General features: G+C 58.4%; 2 protein-coding genes across 4 annotated transcripts; one reads left to right on the top strand and one right to left on the bottom strand.

Annotated features, from left to right (window-relative positions):
• The first annotated feature begins 255 nt into the window (after nucleotides 1-255).
• INPP5J (inositol polyphosphate-5-phosphatase J) lies at nucleotides 256-10,374 on the top strand. 2 transcript variants are annotated; one of them, XM_027124268.1, is made up of 14 exons: nucleotides 256-452; nucleotides 696-891; nucleotides 2,535-3,622; nucleotides 3,974-4,087; nucleotides 4,209-4,317; nucleotides 4,529-4,645; nucleotides 4,979-5,154; nucleotides 5,552-5,663; nucleotides 5,804-5,913; nucleotides 6,050-6,233; nucleotides 8,813-8,950; nucleotides 9,098-9,175; nucleotides 9,302-9,406; nucleotides 9,605-10,374. In XM_027124268.1, the coding sequence occupies exons 2-14, from the start codon at nucleotides 787-789 to the stop codon at nucleotides 10,109-10,111; spliced, it is 2,943 nt and encodes a 980-aa protein (XP_026980069.1). In that variant the 5' UTR covers nucleotides 256-452; nucleotides 696-786; the 3' UTR covers nucleotides 10,112-10,374. The 2 variants fall into 2 exon arrangements, with proteins under 2 accessions (XP_026980069.1, XP_026980068.1); XM_027124267.1 differs by having other exon boundaries at nucleotides 256-891.
• Nucleotides 10,375-10,852: 478 nt separating this feature from the next.
• PLA2G3 (phospholipase A2 group III) lies at nucleotides 10,853-16,253 on the bottom strand. Of its 2 annotated transcripts, XM_027124265.1 has the most exons (7): nucleotides 15,609-16,252; nucleotides 14,454-14,586; nucleotides 14,065-14,199; nucleotides 13,463-13,770; nucleotides 12,709-12,838; nucleotides 12,485-12,601; nucleotides 10,853-11,853 (listed from the first exon to the last, which is right to left on the bottom strand). In XM_027124265.1, the coding sequence occupies exons 1-7, from the start codon at nucleotides 16,120-16,122 to the stop codon at nucleotides 11,640-11,642; spliced, it is 1,551 nt and encodes a 516-aa protein (XP_026980066.1). In that variant the 5' UTR covers nucleotides 16,123-16,252; the 3' UTR covers nucleotides 10,853-11,639. The 2 variants fall into 2 exon arrangements, with proteins under 2 accessions (XP_026980066.1, XP_026980067.1); XM_027124266.1 differs by lacking the exon at nucleotides 14,065-14,199 and having other exon boundaries at nucleotides 15,609-16,253.
• Between the last annotated feature and the right edge of the window lie 553 nt (nucleotides 16,254-16,806).

The following is a 16,806-nucleotide window of genomic DNA, read 5'->3' as shown; positions in this document are numbered from 1 at the left end:
TCCCTTCCCCCAGACATCCCAATTGACTCTTGTGGTTCCTGGGTCACTGAGGCTCAGGGGACCTCCCCAGCTCACCAGGTGACCTTGAGCAAGTCCCTCTCCCAAGCCACACCCAGTGAGTCTTGGAGGAGGAAAGCTGAGAGGAGCTGGGCTGGGCCTGGCTGTGAGGACATCCAAGGGCAGGCTCAAGGTGTCTGCAGAAGAGGAGGGGCCAGTGCTGAGGTTGAGATGGGAAAGACTCCAGTTGCTGGAGCCTGAGTGTCTGGCTCTGGGATGGGAAGGATAGAGCCAGGCGAGGGGCGGGCACCAAGGCCTGAAAATGGAGCAAGGGTGGGGGCCAAGGCAAGCCCTGAGCTGGCAGGGAGTCAAGAAGGTCACAGGATCAGAGCAGGGACTCAGGTGTCTCTGAAGCCCTGGAGAGGGGGCTGACCTCTGAGCTACCTTACCCTCAGGTGTGTCAATGCCCCTCCCTTGAGCAAGGGCTGGCCAGGCCTACTGGCTGGAGGGTGGGAACAGAAAGACAGCTTCCACTATGCTGCCAGCTGGGACCTGTGCCAGGCCAATGGACCCACTCCCCCTGATTCCTCCCCCACCATGACCATTCCAGGCTCAGCAGCCAGTCCCCAGGGGGTAGGCCACCTTGCCCTGGCCAGCTCTATGTTGGGAAGTTGGTGCCTGTGTCTTTAAATTCTCAGCAGGTTGAAACGGCTGATGACATCACTGGTTCCCGGGAGCTAGCAGAGGAGCTGGAGCCCAAGGGAACCCGGGCTGCTGGGGGCTGCAGACATGGAGGGCCAGGGCATCAGTGGCAGCGGGAGGCCGGGGACCCAGGCTGGCCTGGGCCCCCTGCCCATGCCCCATGGGATTTCCCAAACTGGGGCACCCTCCAAGGTAAGACCCCTAAATCCTAGTTCCCCCATTCCTGATCCTTAATCCCACACCCCCCCACATACTGCAGGCACCCTGGTGCCCCAGCTGAGGGGCTGGCACTCTCCTCTGCCCACCAAGCAGGGACTGGGCAAACAGGGTACCCTAGGGGCTGAGGGGGTAGTGATGGGACACTCAGAGAGAGATGGAGTTAGCTGTCTCCAGGACCTCCTGGGAAAGCCCTGGACCAGGTATCAGGGGACCCAGCTGTGCTCCAGCTTTGCTATGTGACCTTGGGCAAGTTGCTTGTCCTTTCTGAGCTAATGCAAAATGAGGAGGCTTGTCCCTGAAGACTGAAACTGTGACATCTGGGATGTCTAAGTTGTTAGTGCTGGAGGCGGTGTGTGTTTGGGGTGGGGGTTTGGAGTGGGACACTAGGAACCAAGGAGGATGCCCAAAATGCAAGCCTCAAAGATCTGAGTTTGGGGACAGAGGTGGAGGCAGAGTTTCAGATTCTCTGAACCAAGCAGGACACGGGATGCAGACAGAACTGCATCTCTGGAGGCAGGGATGGGGCCACCCCAGGGTGAATGTAAACCTTCGTCTACCCTCCCTGGCAAGGGACACTTTATCCTGACTTCTGGAGACAGGGGCATCAGACAGGGACAGATGGGAAAGGAAGAGGAGGTCCTTGCAGGGCCCCACACCCCCCACTCCACCTGCTGGACATAAAGAGGATACCTGCTTGCCTGTCCTCACAGGTGGGGTGACAACGGTAAGAGGGTACAACTTGTGCACAGTGGTGCGGCGCCAGGATCAACAGAATCCTGGACTTGCTCTGGGTGTTAGAATCACACTTGGGAGGAATGACTATTCCATGGAGCTCAAATGGAAGCCTAGCAAATTTTGGCTCATACATGCAGAGGATATGAGACCTAGGCTTCCCAGGATCAGGTGTGGCCAGGGATCCTTCACCAGGGTCCTTCATTTTAAGACAGGGAAACTGAGGCCCTGGGCAGGGAAGTGCTTGCCTCAGGTCACACAGAGCTGGGCTGGGAATCGACATGGCCAGTCCCAACCCAGGCTCTTGCTCCTGCACGGAGCTCTAGGAATGGGTGACGAGGACAGAGAGGGCTGTGACCAAGGAATTGGGACGTGGCGGGGGGAACCTGAGGGTTCCTGTGTACTGTGGAGGAAAGGGGGTGGTGTTTAACAGGCTGGCCCCAGGGTGTCCTGAGTGGGAAGATCTGGGGGGGTCAGATCAGTAGCCCTTGGCTAGGGGAGCAGCAGGGACTGCAGGGGTGGGCGGTGCTCAGGGAAGCTGACTCCAGCCACCCAACACTCCAGGGTGGCCAGGGAGTGGGTACCAGCCAGGAAGGCAAGGAGAGCCCTCAGGTCCAGGCTCACACTCTGCCTCCTTTGAGTTGGGGGTCTTAGTTTCCCCATCTATGAAAGAGGTGTCACAGGTGAGGGAGGGGATAGGTTTCCATGTCCTGTTTCCTCCAAAAGAGAAGCTGATTCACAGCAGAATGGATTGAGGTGAGAAATTATGAAGAACTTCCTCAAAAAGATGTGCCTTTCTTAGCTAGACAGAGTCTGCTGGGGTCTATATGGAAGTGGAGGCCTGGTTAGGGTTGACTCTGAGTCTCTGACTTGTCCTATCCAAGATGGACTCACGTTTTCAGCTCTCAGCAAAGGAGAATGCAGCACCAGTATGCTCGGAACCAAGGTTGGCTCTGACACCTGTGGGGCCACCAGCAGCAATGCCATCTTCCTCAAAGGGGCCAAGCCTGGCTCTGGCGTCTCCCCGACCCATCCTGGCTCCAATGTCTACCCCTGGAGAGCAGAAGACAACTCCTGCCCATCGCAGCTCCAGACTGGCTCCAACACCTGTGGGCCATTTGGTGGTGTCTGCCTCGGCTGGGCCGAAGCCTCTTCCAGCTACCCTGGGGCCCAGGCTGGCTCCACTGTCCAGGGACCAGAAGCAGGTGCCACCTGCCTCCATGGGACCCAAGCCAGCCCTGGCTGCTTCAGGCCTGAGCCTGGCCGTGGCATCTGAGAAACAGCCCCCACAGCCCCCCTCCAGCTCTTCCCCAGTGCCCAGTCCAGTTCTGTCACCCTCTCAGGAACAGGCCCTGAATCCAGCATCCATGACATCAGCCCTGGCCTCTGTGGGATGGACACCAGCTAAACAGAGGGATGCCCCAGCCCCTAGACCTCTCTCCCCTTCAGAAGGGCATCTCCAGCCCCCCACTCAGACATCTGGTCCTGTGGGCTCCCCATCCTTGATTCAAGCCCCCCCAGACCCTCGGATCTCCCCCTCCTTCAGAGCCCGGCCTGAGGCCCCCCGCAGCAGCCCTGAGGATCCTGTCCTGTCCCGGACACCACAGACTCTGCCCCTGGATGTGGGCCAGGGTCCTCCAGAGCCTGGCACTCGCTCCCCCGGACTTCTCTATCCCACCTTCCGGCCAGGGGCCCCCTTAGCCCAGACTTTGCCCCCACCTCTGCCCAAGCCACCCCGATCTCCCAGCCGCTCCCCCAGCCGCTCCCCAAACCGCTCCCCGTGTGTCCCCCCAGCTCCTGAGATGGCCCTCCCCAGGCCTGGCACCCAGGGTGCCGGGCCTGGTGGGCATCTGAGCCCCAACCTTCAGCCCAGAGAAACCCCAGCCCCTCTTACCACCTCCTCTTCTACATCCACCTCGTCATCCTCCTCTTGGTCAGCTCAGCCCACCTGCAAGAGCGACCCTGGCTTCTGGTGAGGGGCCCTCTCCCAAGACATTGCTGGGGCTTGAACTCTAAGACTAGCCATCCTTCTAGGGTGGCTTACCCTACTCCACCCCAGCTGACCTCCCTGAGGAAGATTCCCTGTGGGTGTTAGGCCCACTCTGGGGCCCTCGGAAGACAGCATCCTCTCCTAAGGGACTTGCCTACCCCGCCTCAGTTGATCTCCCTTGGAAGTCTGGTGGAAGGGACCCTGGGCCCACTGTGGATCCTTCTGAGGGCTTATACTCAAGCTTATTTCCCCAGAAAAAGCCCTGTGGGAGGGAGGTTGAGGGTAAGAGAGTGGTCCCCAGTAGTAACCCCTTCTGTACCCCCACCTCCCCAGGATCACTGTGGTCACATGGAACGTGGGCACCGCCATGCCCCCCGATGATGTCACATCCCTCCTTCACCTGGGCAGCAGCGATGACAGTGACAGGGCAGACATGATCGCCATAGGGTGAGGGGACAGGGCGAGTAGACTCCCTCCTGAGCCCCTCCTGCCTCCCAGACCCTCTCCCACGGGAGGGGTTTCTAGGGCGCCCCCCCCAATCCGAAGGCCGCCTCACAGTCCCCCACAGGTTGCAGGAAGTGAACTCTATGATCAACAAGCGGCTCAAGGACGCGCTCTTCACCGACCAGTGGAGCGAGCTCTTCATGGACGCACTGGGGCCCTTCAACTTCGTGCTGGTAACTCCTCCCTCAACCCCCGGGCAGGTGGAGACCCCTGGATTACTCGGCCCTAGCTCTGCCTTGATTCACCGTGGGGCTCGCTGGGCCTCGGTGGCCGGGTCCATGAAATGGGAAGATGGAAGGGCAGACCTTTAAGAACCGGAAAAGGCGAGGGCGGGGGCGGGGGAGTTGTGTCCTGCCTCTCAGCCTCCTCACGCCTCTGCTGCAGGTGAGTACTGTGCGGATGCAGGGCGTCATCCTGCTGCTGTTCGCCAAGTACTACCACCTGCCCTTCCTGAGGGATGTGCAGACTGATTGCACGCGCACTGGCCTGGGTGGCTATTGGGTGAGCGTGGAAGCGGCCTGGGAGGGTACAGGGCCCTAAGGGATCCGTAGATTAGTCCCCGGACCCCCGCGTACTGGCAATATCCCCTCCCCAAGCTACACCCCTTACTCTGAGGCCTGCCTCTCCCCACCCACCCCCACCCCTCGTTTTCTAGACCCCGCCCCTTTCTGTCCCCGCCCCTCCTATTGTTCCACTCCTTTCCCTAGAACCCACCCCTCTCCACACGTCCACGGGTCCTGGGCCTCACCCGCTGACCCCGCCCACCCTAAGCCCCGCGGGCCTCACCTCCTAGCCTAGGCCCCGCCCATAACCCACCCAACCTTGTTTCCCAAGGGCAACAAGGGTGGAGTGAGTGTGCGACTGGCCGCCTTCGGGCACATGCTGTGTTTCCTGAACTGCCACCTGCCGGCCCACATGGACAAAGCGGAGCAGCGCAAGGACAACTTCCAGACCATCCTCAGCCTCCAGCAGTTCCAGGGGCCTGGAGCTCAAGGCATCTTGGATCACGAGTATGGGCCGGGGCGGGACCTAATGGGGCTTGGGCGGGGCTAGTGAAGTAGGGGTGGGACTCAGGGGCGAGACCTGTGCGCCTAGTGGGGAGAGGCGGGGCCTATGGGGGTGGAGACCACCCACACTATAGCTAGGAACAAGAAAGCTGGTAAGTTTGATGGGGAGGTGGAGCCTGCAGGGTGGAGCTTTGCTGAGGGGCAAGGCCTTGCTAGGGGTCGGAACCTAACTTCTAGGTCTACACCCCCTGCTGCTCCGTGGTGGGCTGGCGGCCCTGCAGCAACCCACCCACCCTCTACGTCATCACTAGGAGCAGCTGTCGGGTTGGATGGGGGCAGAGAAGGATCTGGGCTGGGCTCTTCACCCCCATGGACCCCGCTGACCCCCACCTCCGAACAGCCTCGTGTTCTGGTTCGGGGACCTGAACTTCCGCATCGAGAGCTACGACCTGCACTTCGTCAAATTTGCCATCGACAGCGAGCAGCTCCACCAGCTCTGGGAGAAAGACCAGGTGGGGAATCCCAGCCTGGACCCCAAAACCCCAAGCACACAGAACATGCCCTAGGACCACCTGTACCCTAGGCTATGGTCCTTGCCCTCACCTGCCCTGCCCAAGCTCTTGTCCAATTCTGTGCTTCTGGACCCTCACAGCTCAACATGGCCAAGAACACCTGGCCCATCCTGAGGGGCTTCCAGGAGGGGCCCCTCAACTTTGCGCCCACCTTCAAGTTTGACGTGGGTACTAACAAATATGATACCAGGTGAGCTCAGAACTGGGATGAGAGGTGGGGATGTGGGCTGAGGTCTTCTGGATAAGGGAGACAGGAAAGAGAGACAGGAGGCAGAGGTGCCTTGACCCCCAACCCCTGATACTCAGCCTACCCTTGCCCACCGCAGTGCCAAGAAGCGGAAGCCAGCCTGGACAGACCGTATCCTGTGGAAGGTCAAGGCTCCAGGTGGAGGTCCCAGCCCCTCAGGACGGGAGAGCCACCGGCTCCAGGTGACCCAGCACAGCTACCACAGCCACATGGAATACACTGTCAGCGACCACAAGCCTGTGGCTGCCCAGTTCGTCCTGCACGTGAGTCCTGGCCTCATCCTCCCCGCATGACATCCCCAGGCCCAGCTCAGCAACCCACTGCCCACCGGTAACCCCTTAGACCTGCCCTCAGCAGCATCCACTTGTCACAGCAGACTGGGAATGGGATTATGATCTCCATTATTTATGTGCGATGCCATGCGGTATGTGCGATCTTAGTTCCCGGACCAGGGATCGAACCCATGCCCCCTGCATTGGGAGCTCAGTCTTAACCACTGGACCACCGGGGAAGTCCTATGATCTCCATTTTCAGGTGAAAATTCTGAGGCCCAGGGACACAGCACCCCTTGCCCCGGGTCACATGGCTACTAAAGGGAAGATTAGGATTTGCACCCTGGCTAGTCTGATTTCAAAGGGTATACCTTTTCCACTAATCTCTATTTCCCCTTTTCTGAGAAAGGCTAGGGCAACTTATGTTAAAATTCACATATATAATAAGACCAGCCACGAAAATATTTACTCAAATCCCATGTAGCATTCATTCACATTCTTTTATTATTTTTTTACCATCTTACCATATGTGATGGGGAGGGGGAGTAGAGATACAAAAAAATACAAAGCTAAACCCTATATAGTTACTATAAAATTTAGCATTGTGTTTAGGATTTTTTTAATTATAAATTTTTATTGATTTATGTATTTATTTTTGGTTGCGTTGGGTCTTCTTGCTGCACGCAGGCTTTCTCTAGTTGCGGCGAGCGGGGGCTACTCTTCATTGTGGTGTGCGGATTTCTTATTGCAGTGGCTTCTCTTGTTGCGGAGCTCAGGCTCTAGGCATGCAGACTTCAGTAGTTGTGGCGCATGGACTTGGTTGGTTGCTCCATGGCATGTGGGATCTTCGCACACCAGGGCTCGAACCCGTGTTCCCTGCATTGGCAAGTGGATTCTTAACCACTGCACCACCAGGGAAGCCCCTGTGTTTAGGATTGGGGCTCCTAGCTGCCAAAGGAAAAAGGGGAAATCCGAGAATGTCAGAACTGGATCTTAGAGACCATGTAGTCCAACTTTCTGTTAGTGGGGTAGGCATGCGCCCCAAGTTGCACACAGGCTCAGCAGCAGAGTGGGGTGGAGCCCAATTTCCAGTCCTGAAACTCAACCCTGGGCTCTCCGATTCTCTTGATCTGATAAGAGGGAGCCCAGCAGACCAGAGAATGTTTTCCCTGCTAACTTTGTCATATGGTCAGTCAGAGGGACAGTGGCCAATGTCCTCAGCTGGGAATGGAAATCTGCCCGTGTCTGGCCTCCCATGACCTTTGGTAAAAGCCTTGGGTGTGAGGTTTAACCCCCAATCAGGGACCTAACCTTGAGAACCACTCCTTTTGGGTGCCCTATCCTTCCCTCCTTATCTAGAACCCTGTCTCTTGTAAAACATTACCTGTTGAGCACCTACTATATGCCAGAGCCTGTGTAGCCTACTTCATGTATGTCATCCCTTTGAATACTGTGGTAGGCCCTGAGGATGTCTAAATTCTCCTCCCAGTTTTACTGATGAGAGAAACAGAGGCTCAGAGAACTTAAATCTCTTATCCAAAGCAACACAGCACAGGACTCAGCAGGAGTTTTGACCCCACAAGGCCCTAAAGGGTATTTCCAAGAGCGCAACCTGGCCAGACCTGTTGTTAGGAACCCACAGGCAGGGAGAGGATGTGCTGGTTTCTTCTGGAGCAGCTTGGCTTAGAAGCTGAGGAGGGAGAGAAAGTTGAAACCAGATAAACAGGGAAGCAGACAAAGCCTGAGGCTGGCACCACCGAGTCTTTCCCTGAGGGACAATACCCTGGCCAATACCCTGGCCAATACCCTGGCCACCTGCCACCCCAGCAACCCCATCCACAAGGTGAACCCCTGCTCAGCCTGGGGTGACCCTGGGAAGAGAAGATTCTTTTGTCTCCATGGACTGATGACAAACAAGGTTAATAGTGGTTCCTTAATACAGGTGGGGAAACTGAGTCTTACTTAGCCTGATGAGGGGCTTACCTGAGGTCATGAAGCAGGTTAGTAGCAGAGCCTGGACGGTCTCCAGCCATCTACCCATAGCTCTTCTTGCCTGCTCATGGGTGTTCACTTTACTCCAGAATATCCAGTGCATCATGGGACTCCTTTGTTAGCTTATAGGCAAGTCATTCATTGAGCACCTACTGTATACTGAGAAGTTTATAGGATGCTTTATATGGTATCTCATTGAATCTGCAGAGCAACCCCAAGAGTTAAATAAGATCATCAGAGTTTAAGGACAGGAGCCCTTCTATTCAGAGAGGTCAAGAAACTCACCTTGGGTCACACTGCATAACAATGGCAGAGCCAGGGCCAAACCCACAGTCTACTAAGCTTCAAAGCTGTGTTCTCACTCACTCCCTAAGGAGGCTAAGGACAAAAAGAGCCCTGAGCTGGGAGGCAGGAAACCTGGCATTCATCCTAGACCTGTTCTTCCTCAGTTTCCCAGCCTGTGCAGTGGCATCAAAGGCCCTTCATCTCAGCCAATTTGTGCCGACGCAGGCCCAAGGACTCTAGGTGCATAGAATGCTAGAGGGTCTCCCCTGATGTTGCCCCCTGCCCCTGGGCAGTTTGCCTTCAGAGACGAAGTGCCGCTTGTGCGGCTGGATGTGGCGGACGAGTGGGTGCGGCCGGAGCAGGCTGTGGTGAGGTACCGCATAGAGACGGTGTTCGCCCGCAGCTCCTGGGACTGGATCGGCTTGTACCGGGTGAGACGGGCAGGGGTGGTCGGTACATCGGGGGAGGAAGGGCCTGAAGGGCAGCCAGGGACCCATGTGGGGTCCCTGGCTTCCCCAGAGTTTAAGGCTGCTGGGGTCAGACCTTAGGGGTCACAACCCTGATTGCTCTCGCCCCAGGTGGGTTTCCGCCACTGCAAGGACTACGTGGCTTATGTCTGGGCCAAACACGAGGATGTGGATGGGAACATCTACCAGGTACTTAAGGGGAGGGGGAGAGTGGGAGGAAGTCCCCATTGCCCTTGGGGGCTCAGGATTCAGCTTGAAGGGTCCTGAGGCTGCCTCCCTCACCCCAACCTGGGCCTAAACCCCCTGGCCCACCAGGTGACATTCAGTGAGGAGTCACTGCCCAAGGGTCACGGAGACTTCATCCTGGGCTATTATAGCCACACCCACAGCATCCTTATCGGGGTCACTGAGCCCTTCCAGGTAAGTAGGCCAGGCTGCAGGGTCAGGGGCGCCAAAGGAGTATTCAAAGTCCTCTACAGCTTCTACATTCTGTTCTGTGACCTCCTACAAGTATCCTGACCTTCCTGGGTCTGCCAAGGGGGAGGGCAGGAGTGGTTCCCAGAGGCCTCAGTGGCCGGTTGGGGAGAGGGGCACCCCAGTGACCAGCCTTCCCCCCAGATCTCACTGCCTACCTCGGAGCTGGCCAGCAGCAGCACAGACAGCTCGGGTGCCAGCTCGGAGGACGAGGATGACAGCACCCTGGAGCTGCTCGCATCCAAGTCCCGCAGCCCAAGCCCTGGCAAGTCCAAGCGGCACCGTAGCCGAAGCCCAGGTCTGGCCCGCTTCCCCGGCCTCGCCCTGCAGCCCTCGTCCTGTGAACGCCGTGGCACCAGCCGAAGCCCCTCGCCCCAGAGCCGCCGCCTTCCTCGGGTAGCCCCCAACGGGGGCAGTGATGGTGGCAGCCGGGGCAACAGTGAGGAGGGGCCCCCTGGGCTGCCTGGGTCCTGGGCCTTCCCACCATCTGTGCCTCAAAGCCTGGGGTTGCTGCCTGCCTTGCGCCTAGAGACCGTAGACCCCGGTGGTGGCAGCTCCCGGGGACCCAATCGGGAGGCCCCGGCCCCCGACAGCCTGTCTCCCAGCCCCCAGGGTCAGCAGGGCCTGGAGGAAGGGGGCCTGGGGCCCTGAGGGTGAGGTGGGCAGGCAGGCCCAGGTGGCCCCCTGGGGCTCTGCCCCAATCTTCTGCAAACCCACCTGCCTCCCTCCTGCTGCTGCTCCAGCTTTATGTGCACCTGCCACTCTGTTCTGGCCAGGGGTGGCCAACTGGGGTTCCCCAAACCTGGTCCTGGCACCTCAACTGTGACAATCAGCAAACCCCTATCCCAGCCCCCATCTGGGATGGGGGAGCAAACCTAGAGGTCATCAATTAGGAATTAAATTCTCCAGCCTCACTCCTGACTTCTTCCTAACTTGTTAGCAGTCTAGGGTTGGGGGCAGTCAGAGGAAGGGACTAAAGAGATGAGAGGATGACAGATCTGACAGTTACCAGGCACCAGCTGTATACATTACACATGCCATGTCCTTTAAGCTGCACCACAAGTTGTGGTGTTGAGTTCAGTGTAGTTCTTAGCTCCATTTCACAAGTGAGCAAACTGAGACCTCCAAGCGGTTATGTGAACCTTTAAAAATCAGATGCCTAGGGCTTCCCTGGTGGCTCAGTGGTTGAGAGTCCGCCTGCCGATGCAGAGGATATGGGTTCGTTCCCTGGTCCGGGAAGATCCCACATGCCGCGGAGCGGCTGGGCCCGTGAGCCATGGCCGCTGAGCCTGCGCGTCCGGAGCCTGTGCTCCGCAACGGGAGAGGCCACAACAGTGAGAGGCCCGCGTACCGCAAAAAAAAAAAAGAAAAAAATCAGACGCCTAAGCACAGTTTGGCTGTGTGCTGGAGGGAGGGAACATTTACTAGGTGCTGAGTGCTGTCCGTGAGTTGGTTCGCTTAATCCTCAACAACCCTGTGAGGTAGGTCCTGTTTACACTCCTCTTTTTCAGACGAGGAAACTAAGGCTCAGAATGAAGGAGGTCTCTTGCTTAAGGGCACGGGGGAGATCTGAATTTAGGTCTAGGGCAGAAAGAATGGGCCAGGGCTGGGACAGGAAGAGCATAGGAGCTGTTAAGAGAAGGGGTCCCCTGGGGAGGTGAGTTGGGAAGCCCCTTTCTAGCTTCCGCCACCCTGGATTCAGACACAGTCACTTCTGTGACATCCCTCATTCCCCACCTGCTGCCCTAGACCTCAGCAGGCAGACGCTGGGGCTTCCCTGGGCAAGATCTTGAGACATGCATTAATTTTGCAACATAGACATATATGTACCTCCTCCTGGTACCTCCTGGGGCTGCTGCAATGTTACCTTCTCCCCATTCCCATCTGGATGTTAATTTCTCTGGGAAGGCCCAAGCCTGGGGCAGCAGAATGAGCCTCCTGAATACCACATCCAAGCACAGAGGGGTTGTGTCACCAGCCCAAGATCACCCAGCGCAGCAGGAGACGTGGTCCAGCATTTGGGTCTTGGCCCCCCCACCCTACCCATGCAGCCCTCTGGCTATCCACAAGAGCCCGTCCATGCTTCAGTCTAACACGTGGAGGGGAAGCTGAGACCTCCAGGGCCTAGCAAAGCCAGGGACGAGGTCCAGTCTTGTGCCCAGGAGAGCTGGAACTGAGGTCACTGGTTCCAGGATTTCTGCTGTCCTTCAGGTCCTCCGGCTCCCTGGGTCAGCTGCAGACACCGGTCATAGAATGACATGGGGGCCTTTGGGTGCTCTGAAGTCCATGCCTGCCTGTTGTCTGTGCCTGTCCCCTGGAGCTGGAGTTGCCTCTGCTGAAGTTGCTGCAGGTGCCGAGCTGACACCTTGATGGCCCTGGGGTCTTTGGAACAGCTGTGAGGAGAGAAAAGTGGGGCAGGTGGTCATAACTGCCAAGAATCCCACCCTACTCTGCAGAGAGGGTGACCAAGGCCCAGAGAGGAGCAGGGCTGGGGCTGGGAGGGTGGGGGACTGTTACACCTAGCAGGGGGCAGGATAAACCTGGGTTGGCACCCAGAGGCCCAGGTTCTGCCACTAGCTGGCTGCAGAAACCTGGGTCAGTCTGGGCCTCAGTTTCCCTACCTGTGAAATAGGAAAAGTAACAGAGTTAGCTTTGAGAATCAGAATTGAAATGAAATTGTGGATTATGGGGTAAGAGTTAAGCAGGTGTTTTACTATGTGTCCTGCAGGCCTTGGCCTATGTACGTCACACACACCACTTCCTTGGCTTCTACCTCCATTTTATAGGTAAGGAAACAGGTGTGGAGAGGTTATTCAGCTTGCAAGGTCACATAGGAAGTAAATGACAGAGTTGAGATGCAACCTACATGGGCCAACTGCAGAGCCGAACCCAGGGATGATGACAGTGGAGCTCAGAGGTCCCCTGACCGCCTCCATCACCCTCTCAGCCCAGGTGCACAAAGGGAGCAGAGGCAACCCACCCCTTGGGAAGTCCCCCATCTCTCCTGGCCCTGATGTCACTTACCCTTTGCCCTCAGCACAGTCCAGTGGAGGGGCCAGTTTGAAGCAGGTCATGCCCAGCAGCTCCCAAAGTATGTTGGCGTCCACAGGTGGGCTGTGGAGCCTCAGGAAGCGTGCCAGACTGAGGACAGAGGCAGACTCAGGCTGGGGCAGGGCCTCATCAGCCAGGTGTCCCTTCCCAGTGCCTGGCAACAGGCAGCCCACCCCCAAGGGTCCAAGCAGCCTCACCGGCGCGTGCAGTTGCAGTGGAAGAGGGGTTCACGGGCATCGTTGAACAGCTGGAACTTGGTTTTCTGGGGCCCGATCTGATGCTCACACTGGTCCAGGCGGCGGAAGCCGCGGCAGGCCTGGCGGGCACCTGGGGGCAGGTGTGGTGGTGAGAGGAGCCCTGTCCGATGCCCACTGCCATCCGGCACACATGCTGTGTCCCACACACACAGTGTCCCTCCATCTCATGCCCTTTGTGCCTTCAGAGTGCCTCACACATAGGAGACGCGTGCACGTGCACACACACACACGGAGCAGTGCTGCCATGGGGAAGCCCAGAGAGTCGAGAGTGGTCAGAAAAGGTTTCCTGGAGGCAGAGGCTCCTAAGCTGAGGCTGGAAGAGGGGAAGAGTCAGGGAGAATTCTCCAGGCAGCAAGAAGAGCATGTGCAAAGGCCCAGCAGTGGGAGAGAGCAAGTGGCTTTAGAAGAACCAAATGAAGTTTGTGGAACTGGAGTTTCGACTGGGGAGTAGGATCTGCAGGACCAGACTCGACAACCCCTGGGTGTTGGGACATCATGGTGGGGCCTCAGCGAGGAGTGCCATGGACAAGTTTGGAGCTTACAAAAATCCCTCTGGCTGTAGCACGAGAGAGGTTGGGAGACCCCAGAAGGAGCTCAGAGCAGGAAAGGAAGCAACCCAGGGGCCCCCCACCCTGAACAGAGTCAGGGACACCTCCTTACAACAGGAGCCCCCAAGGTTAGGTTCTGAGCTCACCTTGAGGTTTTAGGCCACGCCATAGTCCCTGGAGGCCTGAATCAGTGACCTCCAGCTGGACTATGGAGGCCACATCAGGCCCAGCGGAGGCCACAGGGGCCTGGAGGGCTGTGGCATTGGCTTGGCTGGGGTACTCGGACTCTTTCTGCTGTGCTGGCCACTTCTGAGGGTGCTGAATCCACCGAGGCTTGCTGGGTGCTGGGTTCTGAGGACTGGGAGTCAGGGGAATGGCAAGGGAGCTCCAGGAGGCATTGTAGAAGGTCCTGGGCTGGAGACGGGCGAGGGATACAGAGCCATATGTTCTACACCTGGGAGGTAGCACATGGTGGCAATTGGTAACCCAGAATCCCCCCTCCCAGAAGTCCCCAGGTTCATCTCCATGGAGATCAGGGCTCTGCCAGTCCCACCCCTCATCCCACATCCCACTGGGTCCTGCAGGGCACCCAGGGAGCATCTGCATCCTGGGCCCAACCCTGAGGAGAAGACAGGGAGGACGAGGCATCATTCCCTGGAGGACAGACATACAGAAAGGCTTCCCTCCCAGGTTTGGAGCCCGAGCTCCCCACTGGCCGGGAAGGGGCTCGAAAGGGGCAGCCACATACCCGCCCCACCAGTACCACTCCACACAGGCCTCCTGGTCCTCCAGGACGAAACAGGGGATCGCCAGCACGTTGAAGAAGGCCACGCCCACGATGTCAGAGATGGAGTCCCGCTGGTTATGCAGGCACTGCTGGAACCTGTCCCAGAGCCAGCACTCAGGTTCCTGGACCACAGAGAGCTACTGGCTCCTCTCCCAGACCACCTGGTCACTACCAGCCAGGTGATTTGGGGTCCAAGTGTCCCCTCTCCTGTTAGGCCTCAGCTTTCCCACTGCACAGTGGACTCCGGCTGGCTGATCCTTTAGGATTCTCTGGAATCCCAGACTCTGCACCAGGTAATCCCGGTGGATAATCCCACCCCAAGTTCCCAGCCCTCCCTGCCCACCACCAACCTGGCATCACAGTTGCAGTGGGAGATGGTGTGGAGTCGGTAGTTTCGGATGCCATAGTTGTACTGGAAGGGTGAGACAGTCTGTGGGCAGCGGTCGTGTTCCTGGCAGCAGAGATCGGGGCCCTGGAAGACCCCTGCAGGGAGCGGAGGGGGCACCAGCTCAGCAGGGTCGTGAGCACCACATGCCGGCTATGCCCGCGTGGTGTTGGGAGCAGAGACCTCGTTCTCATCCCAGCCCTGATACAGATGACCTGGGTTGCCTCAGGCCTCTCCCTGTGGGACTCACAGTTCCAAAGCTTGAAGAGAACACCCAGGTACAGCCTTTGTTGGGCAATTCCAAGTGCCAGGCAGCCCACCCAGGAACCCTTGCCCACGGAAATATCTTCCTCAGGTGAACTGGTGTCTGCCTCCAGAGTTCTCGGGCTCACACCACAAATGAAACTCCAAAGTTATGAATGTGTGTGGAATGGAATGGTAAACAGCAGGGTGCAATCTCGCTGGCACAGTGAGGCATTGTCAGGATGCCAGCCTGCTCCAACTCAAGTGCCAAGTCCTCCTCCCAGCCCTCCACGTGTATGCACTGACAGCTGTACCGAGAGTGCAAAAAAGCCATGCATGTTTTTCACCACCTGAGCAATGATGCCCTTTACTGAGCATCTCCCAAATGCCTGGCACTTCCCACACCCAAGCACACAGCAGCCCTGGGAAGGAGGTGTCACGTTTATTGTACAGGTGAGGAAACAGATTCAGAGAGGGGAGGTGACTCGTTCAGCTCGGAAGGGCTGAGCTGGGATTTGAACCCAGGCCTCCCCTCCCACTCGGCGTCCCCTCCACTGGGCACCCTGTGCCCATAAAACCTCCTCTTGGGTAATGTTTTTTTGGCTCAGCCGACCCTGGATCCACCCCAGCCAGCCTCCTTCCTCAGATGGTAATTAATGAAGCCTCCCAGGTGTGAGTAGGACCTTTCCCATCTATAACCACATTCAAGCATCCCATGATGAGATTTATGGTCACCCCATTTTACAGATAAGGAAATTGAGGGTCAGAGTGGTTAAGTCACTTCCTCAGGACACACAGCCTGGGAGAGTGGGTACCAGGGCTAAAGGCTGCATTTCCCCCCCACACCAGCCCCCCTGTCCACACACCGATGGCTCACCCAGCTCCGAGGTGTTCCCAGCAGAATCCCCAACTCCACACCACAGTGTGCCAGGCATGGTCCAGCCTCTCTTCACTCGCTGGTTCCCCATGCCAGGCGCTCCACTCTGCCCTGCTGCTCGCTTCTCCCTGGTCTCTGCTGGACTCTTGGCAGGCCCTCTGCAGGCCTCCCACTGACGCTTAAGGGTGGCCAGGGCTCTCTGCAGCTCAGGTCCAGGGGTGTGGATGAAGGAGTCCCGGGTGATCTCACCAGCACAGAGGGTACTGAAGGCTGTAGTGAGCTCTGGCTCATCCTGCCGGCTGCACACCTGCAGCCTCCCGTGCCCATCCCAGCGGGCATGGAACAGAGCTAGTCCCTGGGCATCCTTGCCCAAGAAGCTAAGGAACCCCAAAGGGCTGCCAGAGATGGGTCTGGCCAAGTGGCAGGAGGTGCTGTGCAAGTGGAGGGCAGGGGAGTCCCCCAGAGCTGCCCCCAGGAAGTTCAGCACCCCCAAGAGCACCACCAGAACCCCCATTCCGCCCTGGCCCAGCCCAGTCAGACAAAGCCCCCGGGAATCCTACCCTGGTGGGCCCACGAGGCAGCAGCTCTGTAGCTGAGCGGAAGCGAGCCCAGCCGACCCGGTGCTGCGGGGCCAATGAATGGAGCTTTGGGAGGAGTAGGAAGGAGGCTGGAGTATGGGGTGATCTGGGGCTTGTAACTGAATCCACCGGCTGGGCAGGCTGCTGATTGGCTGAGGAGTACACTGGCCGGGGCCCACGCCCCCACTTGGCCTGCCTTTCTCCACGCCTTCCAGTCACCTGCCACCAGCCTCGCCTGGATGGGGACGGTAGGAGCCAAAGCCCTGGGCCCTGGGGGCAAGGGCCAGAAGGGGGATCTGTATCTCCCTGGGGAGGGAAGAGGGTCTGGGGGCTCAGAGGAGGCTCCTAGAACTGGTCATCCCCCCATCCCAGGGATGGCCGCCAAGCCCACCTCCATGAAGCTGGCAGAGAGCCACGGGCTTCTGCCAAAGCTGGGTAAAGGAGGTAAGGGCAGGGCTGGGGCTCTGTGGCCACACCCCTCCCCCGGGAGGCTCTGAGGCTTCTGGGAAAGGGAGCATCCATCCCCCCCCCCCCCCCCCCCCCCCCCCCCCCCCCCCCCCCCCCCCCCCCACCCCCCCCCCCCCCCCCCCCCCCCCCCCCCCCCCCCCCCCCCCCCCCCT

Source organism: Aethalodelphis obliquidens, unplaced genomic scaffold, assembly GCF_003676395.1.
Source record: "Aethalodelphis obliquidens isolate GAN/ISIS:26980383/991018 unplaced genomic scaffold, ASM367639v1 scaffold28, whole genome shotgun sequence".
Classification (NCBI taxonomy): Eukaryota; Metazoa; Chordata; class Mammalia; order Artiodactyla; family Delphinidae; genus Aethalodelphis; species Aethalodelphis obliquidens.
This window is presented reverse-complemented; position numbering and strand designations above follow the sequence as displayed.

Excerpts from the sequence above, each read along its gene's own strand:
- PLA2G3 (XM_027124265.1), bottom strand. The coding sequence starts at position 16,122 with ATGGGGGTTCTGGTGGTGCTCTTGGGGGTGCTGAACTTCCTGGGGGCA. Across the intron at positions 14,587-15,608 it reads TGGGAACACCTCGGAGCTGG|GGGTCTTCCAGGGCCCCGAT; the intron begins GTGAGCCATCGG and ends CGCTCCCTGCAG. Across the intron at positions 12,839-13,462 it reads GCGTGGCCTAAAACCTCAAG|GTGCCCGCCAGGCCTGCCGC; the intron begins GTGAGCTCAGAA and ends ACCTGCCCCCAG.
- INPP5J (XM_027124268.1), top strand. The coding sequence starts at position 787 with ATGGAGGGCCAGGGCATCAGTGGCAGCGGGAGGCCGGGGACCCAGGCT. Across the intron at positions 5,155-5,551 it reads CAAGGCATCTTGGATCACGA|CCTCGTGTTCTGGTTCGGGG; the intron begins GTATGGGCCGGG and ends ACCTCCGAACAG. Across the intron at positions 6,234-8,812 it reads CTGCCCAGTTCGTCCTGCAC|TTTGCCTTCAGAGACGAAGT; the intron begins GTGAGTCCTGGC and ends GCCCCTGGGCAG.